Below are 18,039 nucleotides of genomic sequence, written 5' to 3'. Positions count from 1 at the left end.
GCCGCGTCACACTGTTGGCTCATGTCAAGTTTGTGGTCAACCAAGACTCCTAGATCCTTTTCACATGTACTGCTCTCAAGCCAGGTGTCCCCCATCTTGTATTTTTGCCTCTCATTTTTTTTGCCCAAGTGCAATACTTTACATTTCTCCCTGTTAAAGTTCATCTTGTTGGTTTTGGCCCAGTTCTCTAATCTGTCAAGGTCGTTTTGAAGTGTGATCCTGTCCTCTGGGACAGGATCCCTGTCCTTTTCTGGAGTGCACAGCCCCTCCTTTCTTAGGCTCCTATGTGACGATTTACCCCACACTGAGCTGTGTATAAGCTGAGCAGGACAAATGCCCCATGCACAGATCATCTTCAGCAGCCCTATGTTCAGACTACTAGGTATAAATTGGATATCTTCACTCCATTATTTCCCCCTTCCTCGCCAGGGACCGTGCACTGGGAACCAGCAGAGCTTGGCACACAGCAGGCTGTGGGACGCTGTCATTGGCTTCCTTCATGTCTTTGCTCACATGATGATGAAGTTGGCTCAGGTAAAAGCGAAAACGAGAAAGTGCAAGTTTTTGTCTGAACCCTGGCAAGGGGCAAGAGGGTAGGGAATATCTTGGAGGTTGTTCATGAGCAGCGGTTGAGGAAGAGTATCCAGAGCAGACAGGGTCTTAGCACTTGGAAGATATGCAAGGCCACGTGGTCCGCTCCACAGCCAAGCCCCGCAACTGTGAACCAGCCTTTCTTGGCCAGCTTTGAAGAAAGAGCAAGCCCCAAGGCCCCAGACATTGATGGCTAAGCAGGGAAAACTTAATATTCTGCACATTGTCTTGCCAAACTGTTGACTTTGGAAGCAGAGGAGCCTGGCTCTTGAATCAAGGAACCAGCTTTTGCATCCCATCTTTCCTAACCGGTAGCAAAAGTTTGCCACCTTGATTCTATCCCAAGCTCAAGCTTAGGTGCACAAAGCCAACTCTTTCTACATTTTATAGCCAGGCTTGGGGAAATGGAAGTCAAACTGTGAATGCAGAGTGGCTGCGTTTGGGTCGTTCTCTGGTGCATGTCCTTAGAAAGGCAGTTTTTCTCCCCACCTGCCATCACTTTTGCGGTAAAACTCCTTTAAAAAATTAAAAATTCTAGCTAGACTCTGCTTACTTCAAATGGGACTACCGGTGCCTCTGTTAATTTGCACTGGAGGGTTGGCTCCCTGCCACATTGGGGTCTGGATAAGCCCCCATTCTTTTGGCAACATACCTTTGAGGATGGAAAGATGGAGCAGGAGGGAAGAGCCTTGTCAGGACGTACAAGTATAGGGTGAGATGTGGGGTGGATGGGGGAGGTGAGGTTGCGTGTGGTGCGGTCTCCCTTTTAATCTCTGCACTAACCCCAGGCTCCCCTGCTCTGTGCCTCTCCCCACCCCCACCCCTTCCACTCCTGATCTCTCAGCAACAGCTTTGAGCATCCCTCTTTCTGAAAAGGACCATTTTTGTATTTCACCATCTGGCCTTCCTTTATACCACCATAACACCTTTGCAGACATTTTCCTGCCCTGTGTCTTGAATGCCTCTCCCTGCCACTGAACTGGAACCCACCTAGGACTTTCGAAAAGAGGGGGGGGGGTCCAGTTCTATTTGCAGCAGCCAGTCCCATTTAGGAATGGGCGAGCAATTCAATTTAAGTTTGCATTTAGAAGGCGATTCTATCAAATCCACACTTCCTGGAACAATGTGCAAACAGGTGCAAGCCATGCTGAAGGCGGGGCTGCATACAGCCACCCTTGATACCACCAAGAGCAGAAATAATCGTGAATGCACAATAGAAAGGGCTCTGGTATGACCCAGAGCCTGGAGCTGCGGAGGTTGTGAAATCTAGTGGTTGAAGCCCAGGCTCAGTGTCCTTCCCCACGGCATATTCCGCCCCCACAACACTGGGAGAATGAAGATATGCGCAGGTGTCCCTTTTCCTCCCTCTCCTCCACCCCACATGCCCACCTTTCCGCAGACAAGGGAGGGCAAGGCTGTTCTGACCCCCAAGCAACAAAAGGAACGTGCTGGATGGTAAACCTGGCAAAATACAAAAATGTTCTTAAAAATGTTTCTGAATAACATTTTTATTCTGATGTGTGACAGATGACCCAACCCCCAGGACTTCGAAATGGCGTAAGAACCTTTTATGTAGTAGTATGTGGCCATCTCATGCCCTGCTCACTCTGCCTGCTCCTTCCTTCCCTCCCTCCCACCCATCCTTCTTGGTTCCTTCTTTCTGTCCTCTTTCACTTCTTTTTCTCTTTTTCTCTCCTTTCCCATCCACTTCTCCTCTCTTTCCCTAGGCTTCTTTTCTCTACTCCTCCTTTCGACAGGCCAGACCAATTTAACACACACACACAAAAAGGAAACACACCCAAAAGGGTCCTGAGGCCTTTAGATTAAGTCCTCATCTGCTCCCTCCAGCTGCTGTCTAGGTCAAGCCAGACTTTCCTTCCTTTGAACACATGACAAAAGGAGGTGTGAACAATGGTCTGGATAAGACTCTGCAACCATTGTGCTAAACGATATTAAGATTCTGCAGCCAGGCAACCCATACCCTGCCATAGATATTTCAGCCTGTGAAAATTACCGTATTTTTCTGTGTATAAGATTAGGGCTTTTTCCTAAAAAATAATGTCCAAAATTTGGGGGTGTCTTATACACTGATAGATCTCCCCCCCCACACACACACATTTTCTTAAATCAGAGTCTTATAAATGGGGGCGTCTTATAGACAGGAAAATATGGTAATTCCACCCAACATACAGTGGTACCTCAGGTTACATACGCTTCAGGTTACATACACTTCAGGTTACAGACTCCGCTAACCCAGAAATTGTGCTTCAGGTTAAGAACTTTGCTTCAGGATGAGAACAGAAATCGTGCTCTGGCAGTGTGGCGGCAGCAGGAGGCCCCATTAGCTAAAGTGGTACCTCAGGTTAAGAACTGTTTCAGGTTAAGAACGGACCTCCGGAACGAATTAAGTACTTAACCCGAGGTACCACTGTATTTGAATACTTTTATCTCATACATTTATGCAAATGTCTGTAATTTGTTTTTCAATTGTTTTATTTACAATTCTGCATAATTATATATTAATTAAATTTATATACCTCCCCTATACCCGCAGGTCTCAGGGAGGTTCACAGGATAAAATCAGAATATAAAACCACAAAATACATGATCTGAACAAAAACAACCCAATAACCCCCTCCCAAAAACACATTTTTAAAGGGCATGTGGTTTTGCTGGTCAGGGAGAGGGGAGGCTACGCAATGAAACAGAACTCTGCTGCCTCCCATGCCCCCTCCAATGAAAATCTCATCTCCACATATGTACATGCACACACACACTCCCATGGTTTCAGAGAACACACTTTAGCAAGGTGTCACGGTGGGTACGCTGCAAGGCAGCTGGTGACGTTGCCAGAAGCCTGACACCTTCATCGTTTGAGAACCCTGGCACCTTCCCATTGCATTAACCTGCGAGGCCCAACGCACACACCCAGAGCAGCAGGGAAAGCGCCTGACAGAAGCCTTTTTTGAAAATAAAATAATACTGCGGCCTGGGACCCACGTACCTACAGGACCGCCTCTCCCGGTATGCCCCGCGGAGGACCTTAAGGTCCACAAATGACAACATTTTGGAGGTCCCAGGTCACAAGGTGGTTAGATTGTTCTCAGCTAGGGCCAGGGCCTTTTCAGTACTGGCCCCAACTTGGTGGAACGCTCTGTCCCAAGAGACCAGGGCCCTGCGGGACTTGACATCTTTCCGCAGGGCCTGCAAGACAGAGCTGCTCTGCCTGGCCTTTGGTTTGGACTCAGTCTGACCCTTATGTTTCCCTCCCCTTATGGTCTTGATTTATTGGCTACTTTTAAAATGAGGCTGCATTTTAACCTGTATTTTAAATTGGTTTCCCCCCCCCCATTATGTTTTTTACTGTGATTTTATTGGTGTTAGCCGCCCTGAGCCCGGCTCTGGCTGGGGAGGGCGGGGTATAAATAATTTTTTTTATTATTATTGTTATTAAGAATCCCTCCAGTTCACCCTATACCTGCCCACTTCTACCTCTGCCTGGGAAACCTCACTTCCCCATTCTGTACACACACACACACACACACACTTTTTAAGAAAACCCTCAGCCCTTGCTGGTAGATCCTTGCAGGAGAGCCATAAACATGTCTGTTGCTCTTTCCCATTATGCCTCAGTGCAGGGGAATATGGTGGTCTGGCCTGGCCTGCTTTCCTCTCTCGGTCTGCGGCAGCTGGCCCTTGCTCATCACCCCAGCCCTCCTTTCTCTCCTTCTGTCTTTTCTGCTTCTCCATGCTTCTCCAGACCCCCCCCCCTCCAGCCACCACCATCAAACGGGGTCGTCAGGAGCTCCATGGTTGGCCACCGCTTTGGCTTGCTGGCTCACGCCCCATCCTAGCTCATGTTGTCATGTTGAGGGCGAAGGGGAGGGTTTGCGTTGGCCTTGACTGAAGCTGGCAGCCAGCCCTCATCTCTCGGTTTGACGCCGGCTGGGAGTTGCGGGCGAAGAGGCGAAGCGCCTCTGGAGCGGCGTGGCCTCTGAACCGAAACCAGCATACTCACCTCCCCGATTCTAGATTCCCAGCCCTAAGCTGGTTTCAGAGTCCGTCCCTCTCCCAGGGAATTGCAGTTTTGCCAGAGAGGCTGCAGATACCAAATTGCCAGAGAGGCCTCGTCACCAGGGGAAAGTCTTCTTTGTTTGCGGTGTAGATAATGCCCGTGATGCCAGTCGCTGGAGGCAGTGGCATGGAAGACGTTCACCAGGGGTGTTTTCCTCCCACTGTCCTCTTCCCAAGCAGGCGAGGCTAGGAAATGGGGGTGCAGAGGCTGGGGTGGGCGGGGAGACAGCACTGGGGGATATTTCCGCCCCTCACCAAAACTATCTCTTTGTTGCGCTGCCCATGAGGACCAATTTCGGAGCGAATCCTACCCTGAGGTAAGAAGGGCGTCCCTGCCTCTCCAGAGGCGCAGCTCTGAGTCAGAGGAGGAGAAGGAGAGGCTGGGGCCTCCTCAGCATGCTCACATTAGAGTAAGGTGTTCCCCTCACATGTCACAGTGTGACGGCAGTGCCCTGTGGCCGGCTGTGTACCTAAGCTGACTTCAGATATCTGAGTCTCTCCTCTAAGGCTCCGGTTCCAGGTGCCCTGGGACCTCAGGGGGTCATTCTGGTGTGGCACCATCTGAGGGGCCTGAAGAATGGGCCACAGTGCTCACAGCCCAAGTTGAGACCCGCTCCTTTGTCTCTGTGGGCTACCACCACCTATCCCTCCTTCCTGTCCCACACCTAGTTGTGACCGGGTTTCCATTGCCCGGTTAGAAGCCAACAGGTGTGACAAGGCCAGGGAAGGTCGAGCCTTAGGAATACAAGTGGGGCATGAGGGTGAAGGGGATCTGCGTCTGGAGGCCTCCAAGACACGGGAAGAGATGTCTCTGGTTCCGCAGCACTTAATATCTCCCACGTCTCCCTCCCACCCAGGATTCAAGCCAAATTGGGCTTCTGAAGGAGCTGCTGGATCTGCAGAAAGACATGGTGGTGATGTTGCTGTCCCTTCTGGAAGGTAAGACCCCTTAGCCAGGGTGGGGGCAGCCAGTCAGGGCTCCATGACAGCTTCCCTGAGCAGACAGGGGTGTTTTTTGGCTCTACCTGGAGAGGCCAGGGGTTGAACGTGGGATCCTATGTGTGTGCAAAACTGCTACAACCCACTGAGATAAGGTGCACATATCTCAATCACCCTGAATCCACCTGACAGTGCTTACATGAGTGCAACACCCACCCACTCATCACTTGTGTATCCACCCCCAACAGACTTCTCGGTCCCACGTCTAACCTTACTTTTTATGTGCCTACCCAGGGAACGTGGTGAATGGCACCATCGCTCGGCAGATGGTGGACATGTTGGTGGAGTCTTCCAGTAACGTGGAGATGATTCTCAAGTTCTTCGATATGTTCTTGAAGCTGAAGGACATTGTAGCATCGGACGCCTTCCGAGACTACATCACGGACCCGCGGGGTCTCATCTCCAAGAAGGATTTCCAGAAGGCCATGGATAGCCAAAAGCAGTACACGCCGTCCGAGATCCAGTTCCTGCTCTCTTGCTCGGAGGCCGATGAGAACGAGATGATCGACTACGAGGAGTTTGCCGATCGATTCCAAGAGCCCGCCAAAGATATCGGCTTCAACATCGCCGTACTGCTGACCAACCTCTCGGAGCACATGCCGCACGACAACCGCCTGAAGACCTTCCTGGAGTTGGCGGAATGCATCCTCAACTACTTCAGCCCCTACTTGGGCCGCATCGAGATCATGGGCGCCAGCAAGCGCATCGAGAGGATCTACTTTGAGATCAGCGAGACCAACAAGGCCCAGTGGGAGATGCCCCAGGTCAAGGAGTCCAAGCGGCAGTTCATCTTCGACGTGGTCAACGAGGGGGGTGAGTCGGAGAAGATGGAGCTCTTCATCAACTTCTGCGAGGACACCATCTTTGAGATGCAGATCGCGGCACAGATTTCAGAGGAGGAGGGCCAGGAGGAGGAAGAGGAGGAAGAGGAAGGAGAAGGGGCAGAAGGTGGGGAAGCCGAGAAGGTGTCGGCACCATCGGAGTCGTCCTCGGTCTTCGGGGAGTTTTTGGACGGCGTGTTGAACTTCTTCCGCATGTTCACCTACCGCAACATCCGCCGGAAGCTCCGCAAGATCAAGCAGATGACGGTCAAGGAGATGGCCGTGGCTGTGGCCACCTTCATCTACACCATCCTGATGAGCATCCTCCTCTTCTTCTACAACATCTCCAGGGGCATCTTCCTCCTCATCTGGAACACGCTCTTCGGGGGCGGCCTGGTGGAGGAAGCCAAGAAGATCACGATGACGGAGCTGTTGGCCAGCATGCCCGACCCAACGCAGGACGAGGTGCATGGAGACGTGGCCCCTTCTGAGGAAGTCGAACAGGAAGCTGAGGAAGGGGAGGAAGCAGAGATAGTGGAACCTGGCAAGGAAGACGCGCCTGCCGAAGGCGGGGAGGGTTTTGACATGAAGAAAGAGCATTTCCGATCCACAGCTCCTGATGCACCTGGTGGGCTTGGCGATATGGGGGACACGACCCCAGTGGAGCCCCCTACACCTGAAGGATCACCCATCCTCAAGAGAAAACTGGGAGTACGTATAGGGCTTCAGGCGGTGCCTGAATAGTGGTGGGCATTCCTAGGGTCTCTCTAGGAGGAGATGAGGCTTAGGAGGTGGGGAGGGCACAGAAAGTGGGGAGGTACAATGCCTGGAGGAACTGGATCTGTGAGTGATGGGATTTGGAGTCTTAACACCACCGCCATGTTAGCTACCCCGATCTAAAGTGAACCAAGGGGTAATGTCAGCAATTAATTACAGTGGACGCTCAGGTTGCGAACGCAATCCGTCCGGGAAGCACGTTCGCAACCTGCAGCATTTGCAACCCGCAGCGGCGCGTCTGTGCACGGGCAGGTTACGATTTGGCGCTTCTGCGCATGTGCAACAGCCAAAACCCGGAAGTAACCCTTTCCGGTACTTCCAGGTTTCAGCACATCCGTAACCTGAAAAAACACAACCTGAAGCATCTGTAACCCGAGGTACAGTGGTACCTTGAGTTACAAATGCCTCAGGTTACAAACGCTTCAGGTTACAAACTCCCCTAACCTGGAAGAGTTAACCTCGAGTTGATAACTTTGCCCCGGAATGAGAACGGAAATTGTGTGTCGGCGGCGCATCAGCAGCAAGAGGCCCCATTAGCGAAAGCACGCCCCTAGTTAAGAACAGTTTCGGGTTAAGAACGGACCTCCAGAACGAATTAAGTTCATAACTAGAGGTACCACTGTATAGGAGAAGCGCTGCAGGATGATCATTATTTTTTAAATTTGTATACCGCTCTTCATCTGTAATCTCAGAGTGGTTTAAAACAAAGATTCAAAATGAAAACACCAAATACATTACAAAAACAAAACAAGCCAATAACACACACACACACACCGGTTTTCCCCTTGCTTCACTCCCTTTCAAGAGAAAACCCACTCTTTAGTGATAAATCAGAACAACTGAATTGCTGTTTACTTCGATTGAGCACTAAAGAGCAGTTTTCCCTGGGAGAAGGCAGTGGGGCAAGTGAAAGTGTAGTTAAGCCCCATGTTTGGAGGAGAAATCCGAACAAGTTTGCGTCTGAGAACTGAAACTCAGCCATCCTTTGAAATTTGGACGTGCCTGAATTTTGAGATGCAGTTCTCCAACCAACTTGCATTATCGTGTGGGGATTTTAGCTCCGCAGTTCAGTTATATTGTTCTTTCTCCGGGTCTGGAGGGGATGAGAGGGCAGGTTGGGATTCAGGACTCCTGAGTTCCATCCACATTTCTTTGTTTAAACAAAAGAGGGTGTTTGTATCACCTTGTATTACCGGTATTTGTGTTTGGTATTGCTGTGCCTTAGTAGCTAGGTGCTGTTAGTAGTAACTTTTTTTAAAGAAAAGGAAAAATCCAGCCCTGCTCACAAACTCGTGCATCTTCATCCGGGTTGCATTGCAAGTTATTCTGCTTTAGCTCCCTTCTCTGCATTTCAATTGCAGAATTCTTTCCCAATGCCAAACGTGGCGTTCCATCTGAAGTTAATGTTAATTGAAGCTGAGTTGACATCCATCTGTCCTGGGAGGCGATGGAGGACTGCACCTCTGTGGTGTGGGGTCAAACTGTTGAAGCGTTCCAGCGCCACTGCAATTAATGGACCTAACTTAGGTCCATTACTTTCAATGGGTTTTCTCCAAGTAGGACTTAGCTGGAGATAGCCCAGCAGGGAGGTAGTCCCTGCTGCTCGCTGACATGCAATAAATCCCCCCGTGTAGCAGCCATGATGCCCACAAACTCGTTTTGCTCCCAGCCGCCTTGTGGCACCAACTCGCTCACCAACCCATCTTCTTGTGACTCTCCAGGTGGAAGGAGAGGAAGGGGAGGCAGAGCTGGAGAAGATTGAGGAGCCTCCCGTGGAACCGGAGAAAGCTGAGTGAGTGCCGTGCTTGGTGAAAGTGGATTGCACACTCTGGATTAAGCTGGGGCTTGCGGGGGGGGGGGGACCAGAGGGGTGGTCCTGGGGGCACAGTGCTCCTGAGAACCTTAGCCCTTTATGTTTACTTTTACTTTTTATTTTTTTACCATAATATTTATTAATTTTCAATAGACGTAACAAAAAAGAGAATATGCAACAACATAATAACACAACAACACAATAAAAAAGTGAAAAATAAGAAAAAAGAATAACAAACTTAACATACCTAAACAGGAAAAAAAGAAACTCAACCAATTAATTAAAATCCATTTCCATAAACATTTTAGTTGACTTCCTCTAATCTCCTCCATCTGAATTTCCTCTTAATTTGAATGTAGCAGTTTCCAATATCATTATTTCATAAAACAATATTACAGTCATATTCCAATTTCTTTACCTTTCTTATAGTACATTTTCTTATTGATACATTTAAGTCTAATTTAGTCCTAAGCCTGGCTGGTTCTTTCAAGTGGTTACATATCTTTAATATTAGAATATTTATTCAAATAGTCTTTAAATTTCTTCCAATCTTCTTGGTAGTCCTCTTCTTTCTGGTTGCGGATTCTCCCGGTGAGATCAGCCAACTCCATGAACTCCATCATCTCCTTTATGTTTACTTTTAAAAGCAGCCAGTTGCCATCCCTCAAGGTCTCAAAAATACAGAAACCAGCACGGTGCACTCCAGATGTTGCTGCACTCCAGCTCCCATCATCCTTTGCTGCTGGCCATGTGGATGGGGCTGATGGGAGTTGAAGTACAACAACACTGGGGGCGTGTGATGCATTGGCTTCCCATGGTGTGTGGCCCATGTCAGCTGGAGAGGGGTTCGAATACAGGGTTCAAAGACAGGGTGGCAAAGGTCTTTCAAGTTTTCTCTCCACCTCCCCCCTTGTCCCTCCCAGTGCTGAAAATGGGGAGAAGGCAGCAAAGGAGGAGGAGGAAGAGAAGAAGGAGGAGGAGAAGGAAGAGGAGGAGGAGAAGCCCAAAAAGGAGGAAGAACCACCAGCCAAGCAGAAGAAGAAGGTGGCCCAGAGGGACAAGAAGCAGGCGGAGGAAGGAGTCTCGGAGTTTTGGAACGAGCTGGAGATTCAGAGGACAAAGTTCCTGGTAAGGGAGATGACCAGAGACATTTGGGCTCCACTTTTCCGAATTATGCATCGTGTAGAGAAAGCAGGTGGGGGGGGGCATTTTCCTCCCTGTGTCATAATGCTAGAACCCGGTGGGACCATCCATTGGAGCTGAACCATGGGAGACAGACAAAGGTAAAGGGACCCCTGACCATTAGGTCAGTCATGGCCGACTCTGGGGTTGCGGCGCTCATCTTGCTTTACTGGCCGAGGGAGCCGGCGTACAGCTTCCGGGTCATGTGGCCAGCATGACTAAGCTGCTTCTGGCGAACCAGAGCAGCGCACGGAACACCATTTACCTTCCCGTCAGAGCGGTACCTATTTATCTACTTGCACTGGTGTGCTTTCGAACTGCTAGGTTGGCAGGAGCAGGGACCGAACAATGGGAGTTCACCCCGTCATGGGGTTTCGAACCGCCGACCTTCTGATCGGCAAGCCCTAGGCTCTGCGGTTTAACCCACAGCGCCACAAAGGAGGTAGTTTTTCACCCACTGCAGGGTTGAACTATGGAATCTCCTCCCACAACCATATGGCAATGGCCATCAACTTGAATGTCTTTAAAGGGCGGTTGGACCAATTAATGGAGGCTGTCCGTGGTTGCTAGGCACGGGGACGTTCTTCTGCTTCCGCAGTCAGTCTGCCTCTGAATACCAGCTGCTTGGGGAGGTCTTCGTGGCCCTTTGGCCTGGTCCAGCAGGGCTTTCCCGATGTTCCTAAGGACATGCACCCACACATTGTTCTTCTCTTCTTATCCACCCTCTTTGCAGAATTACCTGTCCAGGAATTTCTACAATCTCCGCTTCCTCGCCCTCTTCTTGGCTTTTGCTATCAACTTCATTTTGCTCTTCTATAAGGTAAGTAGGTCTGGAGATCTGCCAAGGGACAGATGGGACACCCTGGAGTAGGGATGGGGGGTGTTCAAGAGGAGAATCAGTCTGACAAGTTAATGCAGGCCAGAGGATGAGATCCAGGCTGCAGTTTGGGAAGTGCAGAAGTGGAAGAAAGCAGGTTGTGCGCAGTGACATATCCCCCCCCCCGTAAGTTTCTTATGCTGTATTTTAAATAGTTGCAACCTTCCCCGAGGGTGAATAGGTAAAAGGTAAAGGTACCCCTGCCCGTATGGGCCAGTCTTGACAGACTCTGGGGTTGTGCGCACATCTCACTCAAGAGGCCGGGGGCCAGTGCTATCCGAAGACACTTCCAGGTCATGTGGCCAGCGTGACATCGCTGCTCTGGCGAGCCAGAGCCGCACACGGAAACGCCGTTTACCTTCCTGCCGGAGTGGTACCTATTTATCTACTTGCACTTCTGACGTGCTTTCGAACTGCTAGGTTGGCAGGCACTGGGACCGAGCAGCGGGAGCGCACCCCGCCACGGGGATTTGAACTGCCGACCTTTCGATCGGCAAGCCCTAGGCGCTGAGGCTTTTACCCACAGCGCCGCCCGCGTCCCATCCGAGGGTGAATGGTGCATAATGAATTTTAATAGCCACCACAACAGTAACAAAGCATCCTGGGAGCCAAAACAACTGGGCACAGCTTTTGGGAGGGCAAATTGTTGGAGCCAAGGACTCTTGCCAGGGTAGGGACCCTCAGACCTGCAGGGCAAATGTGCCCCCCCGACCTCTCTCTCTCTCTCTCTCTCTGGCCCTTGGCGCATTCCCCATCCCACACCCCTCTCTGGCCCTGCTTTGCACCCCAAGTGCTCCCCCCCCCGGCTGGATCGTGCCCTTGGACTCAGCTTGTGCCTTTTGCTTGCCTGGGTGCCTGTGCTGGTCTATGGGTTACCCGAGAGGTGAGGTCCAAGTCCAGTCCGTGGTCAAAGGTGCAATGTGGAGGCTGTCCGTAGTAGCTGAAGCTGGGTGCAGGGCAGGGAGTCAGGTGAAGTCAGCAACAGGCTTGCAAGCAGGGAGCCAGGGCAGGTCAGGAGCTCAGGCAGGAATTAGCAACCAACAATGTTGCTCCCGCAACTTGGGACTGGGGCTGGCCGGCTTTTATCTGCCCTGAGGCATAGGGCGGCCCCGATCCTCTGGTGACTCGCCTCTCCTGGCCTGGAGGCGAGCACTCCTCCTGCGGGAACTTAGTTCCCTCCGCCTCTCTGCCCTGAGCATCTGCAGCTCAGGAGAGGCTGGAGGGTTACCGGACCCAGAGGCAACCTCAGCTTCCCCTGACGGGGCTGAGAGTGGAGGACCTGAAGGCAATGAGTCCTCCATCACCTCAGGAGTCAGAGCAGGCTCAGCTGATGCCCTCACCTGAGGATCCCTCACAGGTGAGGACCCTTCAGGCTCAGGCCCCAGCCCCGGCTCAGCTGGTTCTGGAGGCGGGGAATCCTGTGCAGGCTGGGATCCCTCAGGTTCAGCATCCGAGTCCGAATCCCAGGCCATCACAGTGCCAGAGAGGGGCATTTGACAATGCGTGCAGAAACTAGCCTGTCGCATGAAGGCAAAGCTCGCATCCTTTGCTCCACCAACTTTTGTCTCTGACCCTGCCTGCCACTAGAAGGTGGACCCAGAAGGGGAAAGGACCTTCAGGCTGAAGAAAGGTCCCCCAGCCCTGACCTGGTGGCTAAGCTGTAAGACCGAGACCTTCCTGGCTCGAGGGTCACAACTTTAACATCCCAACCTTCTCCTCCTCCTCCTCTCTTGCCATTCCCAGGTTTCCGACACCCCTCCCGGCGAGGAGGAGTTTGAGGGCTCTGGGTTCGATGGGGATTTGGAGTCTGGCTCTGGAGGCGGCTCTGGCTTTGGTGGCGGGGACGACGATGGCGGGGACGGCAACGGCAACGGGGATGAGGACGACGAAGACAGCGTGGTCTACTTCTTCCTGGAGGAGAGCACGGGCTACATGCAGCCAGCCTTGCAGTTCCTGGCCATCTTCCACACGCTGGTGGCCTTCCTCTGCATCATCGGCTACAACTGCCTGAAGGTGCCGCTGGTCATCTTCAAGCGCGAGAAGGAGCTGGCGCGGAAGCTGGAGTTTGACGGCCTCTACATCACGGAGCAGCCGGAGGACGACGACATCAAGGGACAGTGGGACCGCCTGGTGCTCAATGCTCCGTGAGTCCATCTGTGGGGAGGGGAGGGGCTAAGCGTAGGCTCCTCCCCCTCTGGGCAACAGCCTTGCCTCCTAAAGGTTCAGAAAGAGGGGAGAGGGCTTCCCAGAGTGCAGCTGGGCTAAACCCTCCTTGGGGCAACAAGGCACAACCAACTGGCAAGGAGGTTCAGGACAGGCCAGCACTGCTTGGCACAGTGCACCTGTCATTCAGCTCGGACACTGAGGTCCAGCTCCGAGGGCCTTCTGGCAGTTCCCTCCCTGTGAGGTTACAGGGAACCAGGCAGAGGGCCTTCTCGGTAGTGGCACCCTACCTGTGGAATGCCCTTCCATCAAACGTCAAGGAAATACAGTGGTACCTCGGGTTAAGTACTTAATTCATTCCAGAGGTCCGTTCTTAACCTGAAACTGTTCTTAACCTGAAGCACCACTTTAGCTGATGGGGCCTCCAGCTGCTGCCGCGCCGCCGCGGCACGATTTCTGTTCTCATCCTGAAGCAAAGTTCTTAAACTGAAGCACTGAACCTGGGTTAGCGGAGTCTGTAACCTGAAGCATATGTAACCCGAGGTACCACTGTAAACAACTGTCTGACTTTTAGAAGACATCTGAAGGCAGCCCTGTTTAGGGAAGTTTTTAATGTTTGATGTTTTATTGTGCTTTTAATATTCTGTTGAGAGATGCCCAGAGTGGCTGAGGAAACCCAGCCAGATGGGCAGGGTATAATTAATTAATTAATTAATTAATTAATTAATATTATTATTGATATAATTATTAATTATTAATTAAGTATTAATTAATTAATTAATTATTAATTAATTAATTTGCCATCACAAGATGCAGTGGTGGCCAAATAAGTTTGCAGAGGCGAAAAGGGGCCAGGCAAAAACTCATGGAGGGATATTGCCTGTTGATGGCTCTTATGCCACGATAGCGAAAAGGAAGCCTCCTTGTTCGGAGAGGGCGCTGTGGATAAGTGCCGGGGAAGGCCTGCCCTTGCACCCATGCTTGAGAGCTTCCTACTTAAGCTGACCGTTCACAGAAACAGAAAGCTGGGCTGAGCGGGCCTTTGATTGGACGCAGCAGGTTGGAAGGCTGAGAGTCTGTACTACACAGACATGATGTTGATGAGCGAGGAGGAAGGTCCAGGGTTGCCAGTTAAACAGTAGGGAGGGGGAGAAGATTGGCTGAGTGAAGAGGGTCAAGGTGGAAGGGCTTTTGGGGAGAAATCGGTTTTGCAGAGGGAGGGAGGGAGAGAAATGGCCCTGGCAGGTCGGGGAGCCTTCATTGGAGCAGGAGGAATGAATGGTATTCTTAATGGGTTTTGTCCCCCTCTTTTCTCCCCTTGCCAGGTCATTCCCAAGCAACTACTGGGACAAATTCATCAAGAGAAAGGTGAGATCTTCCACCCTTGTCTAGGCTAGGAAAACAAAGGCCTTGGGCTCTCCTGATCTAAGGCAGGGGTGATTAACAAGATGGAGATCCCATCTTTTCTTAACCACATTTCCCCCCCCTTCCAGGTGCTAAACAAATACGGTGACATTTACGGGCGGGAGAGAATTGCAGAACTGCTGGGAATAGATCTGGCCAGTCTGGAAATCACAGCGCAGAACGAGAAGAAAACGGAGCCAGACACGTCTCTCATAACATGGTGAGGAGGATGGGCAGAGCTGGCAGTGGGGCGGGCGGGCGGGGCAAAGGCGAAACTGCCTGGGCCTATGCTTCCTAAGCGTGGGACAAGGGGAAGTGTGGATGGGCCCTTTGGGATGCACGCAGCAAAACAGAACGTATGAATTTACATGCACACTTGCACAGAGCTTCCTCCTCATCCTCCCTTTCTCTCGTGCTAGGATTACCTCTATTGACATCAAGTACAAGGTCTGGAAATTCGGAGTGATCTTCACTGACAACGTGAGTGAGAAGATGCAGTTAGAGGGCTGGGGGGCGGGAGGTTCAACCGTTCAATATTTATGCCAATTGGTGCCACAGCCTGGCAAACACTGGCTAAAGGGGAGGGAGGCCATTCAGACCAGCACAATCCCCACTGTAAGCTGGGGGAGATGCAAGGGCTTCGCCTGCAAGGGGAATTCCCTATCTCTACATCTAAGACAGTACAACATAATTCAGTGCCCAGAGAATCCTAAAGGTAAAGGTAAAGGTAAAGGGACCCCTGACCATTAGGCCCAGTCGTGCCCGACTCTGGGGTTGCGGCGCTCATCTTGCTTTATTGGCCGAGGGAACCGGCGTACAGCTTCTGGGTCATGTGGCCAGCATGACTAAGCCGCTTCTGGAGAACCAGAGCAGTGCATGGAAACGTTGTTTACCTTCCCGCCAGTGGTACCTATTTATCTACTTGCACTGGTGTACTTTGAACTGCTAGGTGGGCAGAAGCTGGGACCGAACAACGGGAGCTCACCCCGTTGCAGGGATTCGAACCGCCGACCTTCCGATTGGCAAGTCCTAGGCTCTGTGGTTTAACCCACAGCGCCACCCTCGTCCCATAGAGAATCATAGTTCTCCCCTAAAAAGACAGAAGCAGAGATTCTAGACCTCATACTTGCAATGAAAAGGCTGCATACGTCTCTCTATCCCGCCTGGGGCAGTGCGTGTGCCCTGTGCCCAGGGGCATGGCCAACTGCCTGCGGGGGGGGTGGCCAGCCACCCGCGGGGCGGGGCAAACCAGGGCAGGATGCTCTGCAGGGCCTCTGAGGAGTCCGCCTGCCTCTTCCCACTCAGCCGCCCTACAGCTGAGGGAGAGGCGGACAGACCGTTTGGGGCAGCACAGAGCCTGAGGGCACCCAAGCCACTGTGTCACTCCCAGGAGAGATGCGTGGCTCGGGCGCGCTGCAGGCCCCGTGGTGATTGGCGCCTGCCATTTTGTCATTCCCCTCAATGGTGACACCCGGGGCGACTCACTCCCAATGCACCCCCCCTTCCTCCGCCCCTGCATCTACTGCCCGTTTCTTTCTGTAAAAACGAAAAGTGCCCGGATGTCTAAATTGCTTGAAAACCAGAATAACTGAATCAGAATAAAACTAATGAATTATCTAGTTGACTCAGATACTGATGTTGTGGAGTTCTGCACCTGTATTTGGCTGGGCAGGATCGACCATGTGTTTGTTTATGATCCTCCATCCAAAGGTCACAGGGCAGTTTACAATATAAAAACACAAAAATGTGTACCATTGTAATGAACAAAAACAATACCCCCCCCCCACCCGACCAAGTAAAGTCCTGGTCAACGGTAGGTTTTCAGGTCGGAGATTAGCAAGTGGGGAGAACACAGGCCTGATGGGAAGTTTTGCTTCTGCACATGACTCTGGCAAACATCTAAGCTGAAGCATTCCTTCCTCACCCATCCTAGAATGTTCAGTTCACATTGAGTTCATGAAACATCGTACCCTGACCTGTTCTTAATGCATGGTTGACCACATCTACGGAATACAATAGTTATGCCCTGTTAAGTTTTGCTATATCAATCACTAGTAATAGTTTATATGCTCCTTTAAGTTTTGCTATATCAATCACTAGTTATAGTTTAATAAGGAGGTTTTCATGCCTGTCCAATTCTGTGTTCCCTTTCCCAACCTTTAATCTATTGATGATTAATGTCTATATGCAACCCTTGCATTGTATTTGTGTTAACCAATCAGCAACAAGCACACATGTGGCAATGCTGTAATATTCAATAAAAGGGACTCCCCGAGACATGCTTGGGAGATGCCTCCCATATGACACTTGCCATTCGTCTGTCGTTTATTTCAACCCAACACAGGCCAAATCCCACCTTCAGTCGGGCATCCTTCCAAGCCCTATTCTTAGTGGATGGTACTCATCTGTGATCATCTTTTGCCTCGTGAGATGGCAGTAGAGTAGGAGCGGCCGGTGGGGTGGTCCGTGGGCTGGGAGCCATCTGATGCTGCAGCCCTGCATCTGCTAAGCTGAGAGGATGGCATCAAAACCTTCCACCCCTTTCCCCCAACGTGGGCATCCCGCTGTGCCCTCGCTCTCCATCCTGCCTCTGTCACAACCCATCCGTGTCTCTCCCCCCTGCAGTCCTTCCTGTACCTCTTCTGGTACATGGTGATGTCCGTTCTCGGCCACTACAACAACTTCTTCTTCGCCTCCCACCTCCTGGACATCGCCATGGGCGTCAAGACCCTAAGGACCATCCTCTCCTCCGTCACCCACAACGGCAAACAGGTAGCGGGGCTGTGGGGCGCTCAGATCAAATGGGGGGGCCACCCTGGCTCATGGTATGCACCCCCCCACACCCCTTCACCTTCCTCGCTGTTTTTTCTTTATATACTGTGCAATGCCAAAATTTGGGTTTCACATCTGGAAAAGCTGATTACACAACCATTAAGACTGAAAGTCATTCCCCACAGCTGCCTTAGTCTCCTCCTCACCAAGTTCCTTCCCTAGCAATCTGAGACTGCACCTGTGTACCTGCCTTTGCTCCTCCCACTTCATGCCTCTCCTGTTTCTGGGAGACCGGGGGGAAGGGAGCTGGTTGCAGGAGGAGGAGAGGACCTCCTGGCTTCCTCACCAGCCTGACTCACCTCTGCTTCTTGCCCCTCCCTCCTTTCCAGCCTCCGCTTCTACCTCTACTTCTGGACTGCTCTCTGCCACTGCCTCTTCCCGCTCACTAAGCCCTGTTATCTCTTCCGCTTCTGACACCTCCTCCCCTTAGTCTGCTCCCTCTTCTCCTTCTGACCACTCATCCTTGCCCCACCACCACTCCCCGGGCTCTGAGCCTTCTTCCCTTG

General features: G+C 51.5%; 1 protein-coding gene across 16 annotated transcripts in view; it reads left to right on the top strand.

The window, feature by feature from the left end:
- Nucleotides 1-18,039, top strand: part of RYR1 (ryanodine receptor 1) — a 210,868-nt gene that overhangs the window by 181,485 nt on the left and 11,344 nt on the right. For 8 of the 16 annotated variants that reach the window (XM_077932316.1, XM_077932315.1, XM_077932313.1 and 5 more), the window contains 11 exons: nt 430-534; nt 5,523-5,604; nt 5,899-7,196; nt 8,984-9,054; nt 9,999-10,203; nt 10,991-11,077; nt 12,878-13,278; nt 14,623-14,665; nt 14,791-14,921; nt 15,121-15,181; nt 17,327-17,473. In XM_077932316.1, coding sequence (XP_077788442.1) covers nt 430-534; nt 5,523-5,604; nt 5,899-7,196; nt 8,984-9,054; nt 9,999-10,203; nt 10,991-11,077; nt 12,878-13,278; nt 14,623-14,665; nt 14,791-14,921; nt 15,121-15,181; nt 17,327-17,473 — 2,631 coding nt within the window. Of the gene's footprint in view, nt 1-429; nt 535-2,118; nt 2,149-4,952; nt 4,983-5,522; nt 5,605-5,898; nt 7,197-8,983; nt 9,055-9,998; nt 10,204-10,990; nt 11,078-12,877; nt 13,279-14,622; nt 14,666-14,790; nt 14,922-15,120; nt 15,182-17,326; nt 17,474-18,039 lie in introns of all 16 variants that reach the window. The other 8 variants (XM_077932307.1, XM_077932302.1, XM_077932305.1 and 5 more) reach the window with 2 other exon arrangements.

Source organism: Podarcis muralis, chromosome 7, assembly GCF_964188315.1.
Source record: "Podarcis muralis chromosome 7, rPodMur119.hap1.1, whole genome shotgun sequence".
Classification (NCBI taxonomy): Eukaryota; Metazoa; Chordata; class Lepidosauria; order Squamata; family Lacertidae; genus Podarcis; species Podarcis muralis.
The sequence above is the reverse complement of the archived record's forward strand: the minus strand, read 5'-3'. Positions and strand labels throughout refer to the sequence as shown.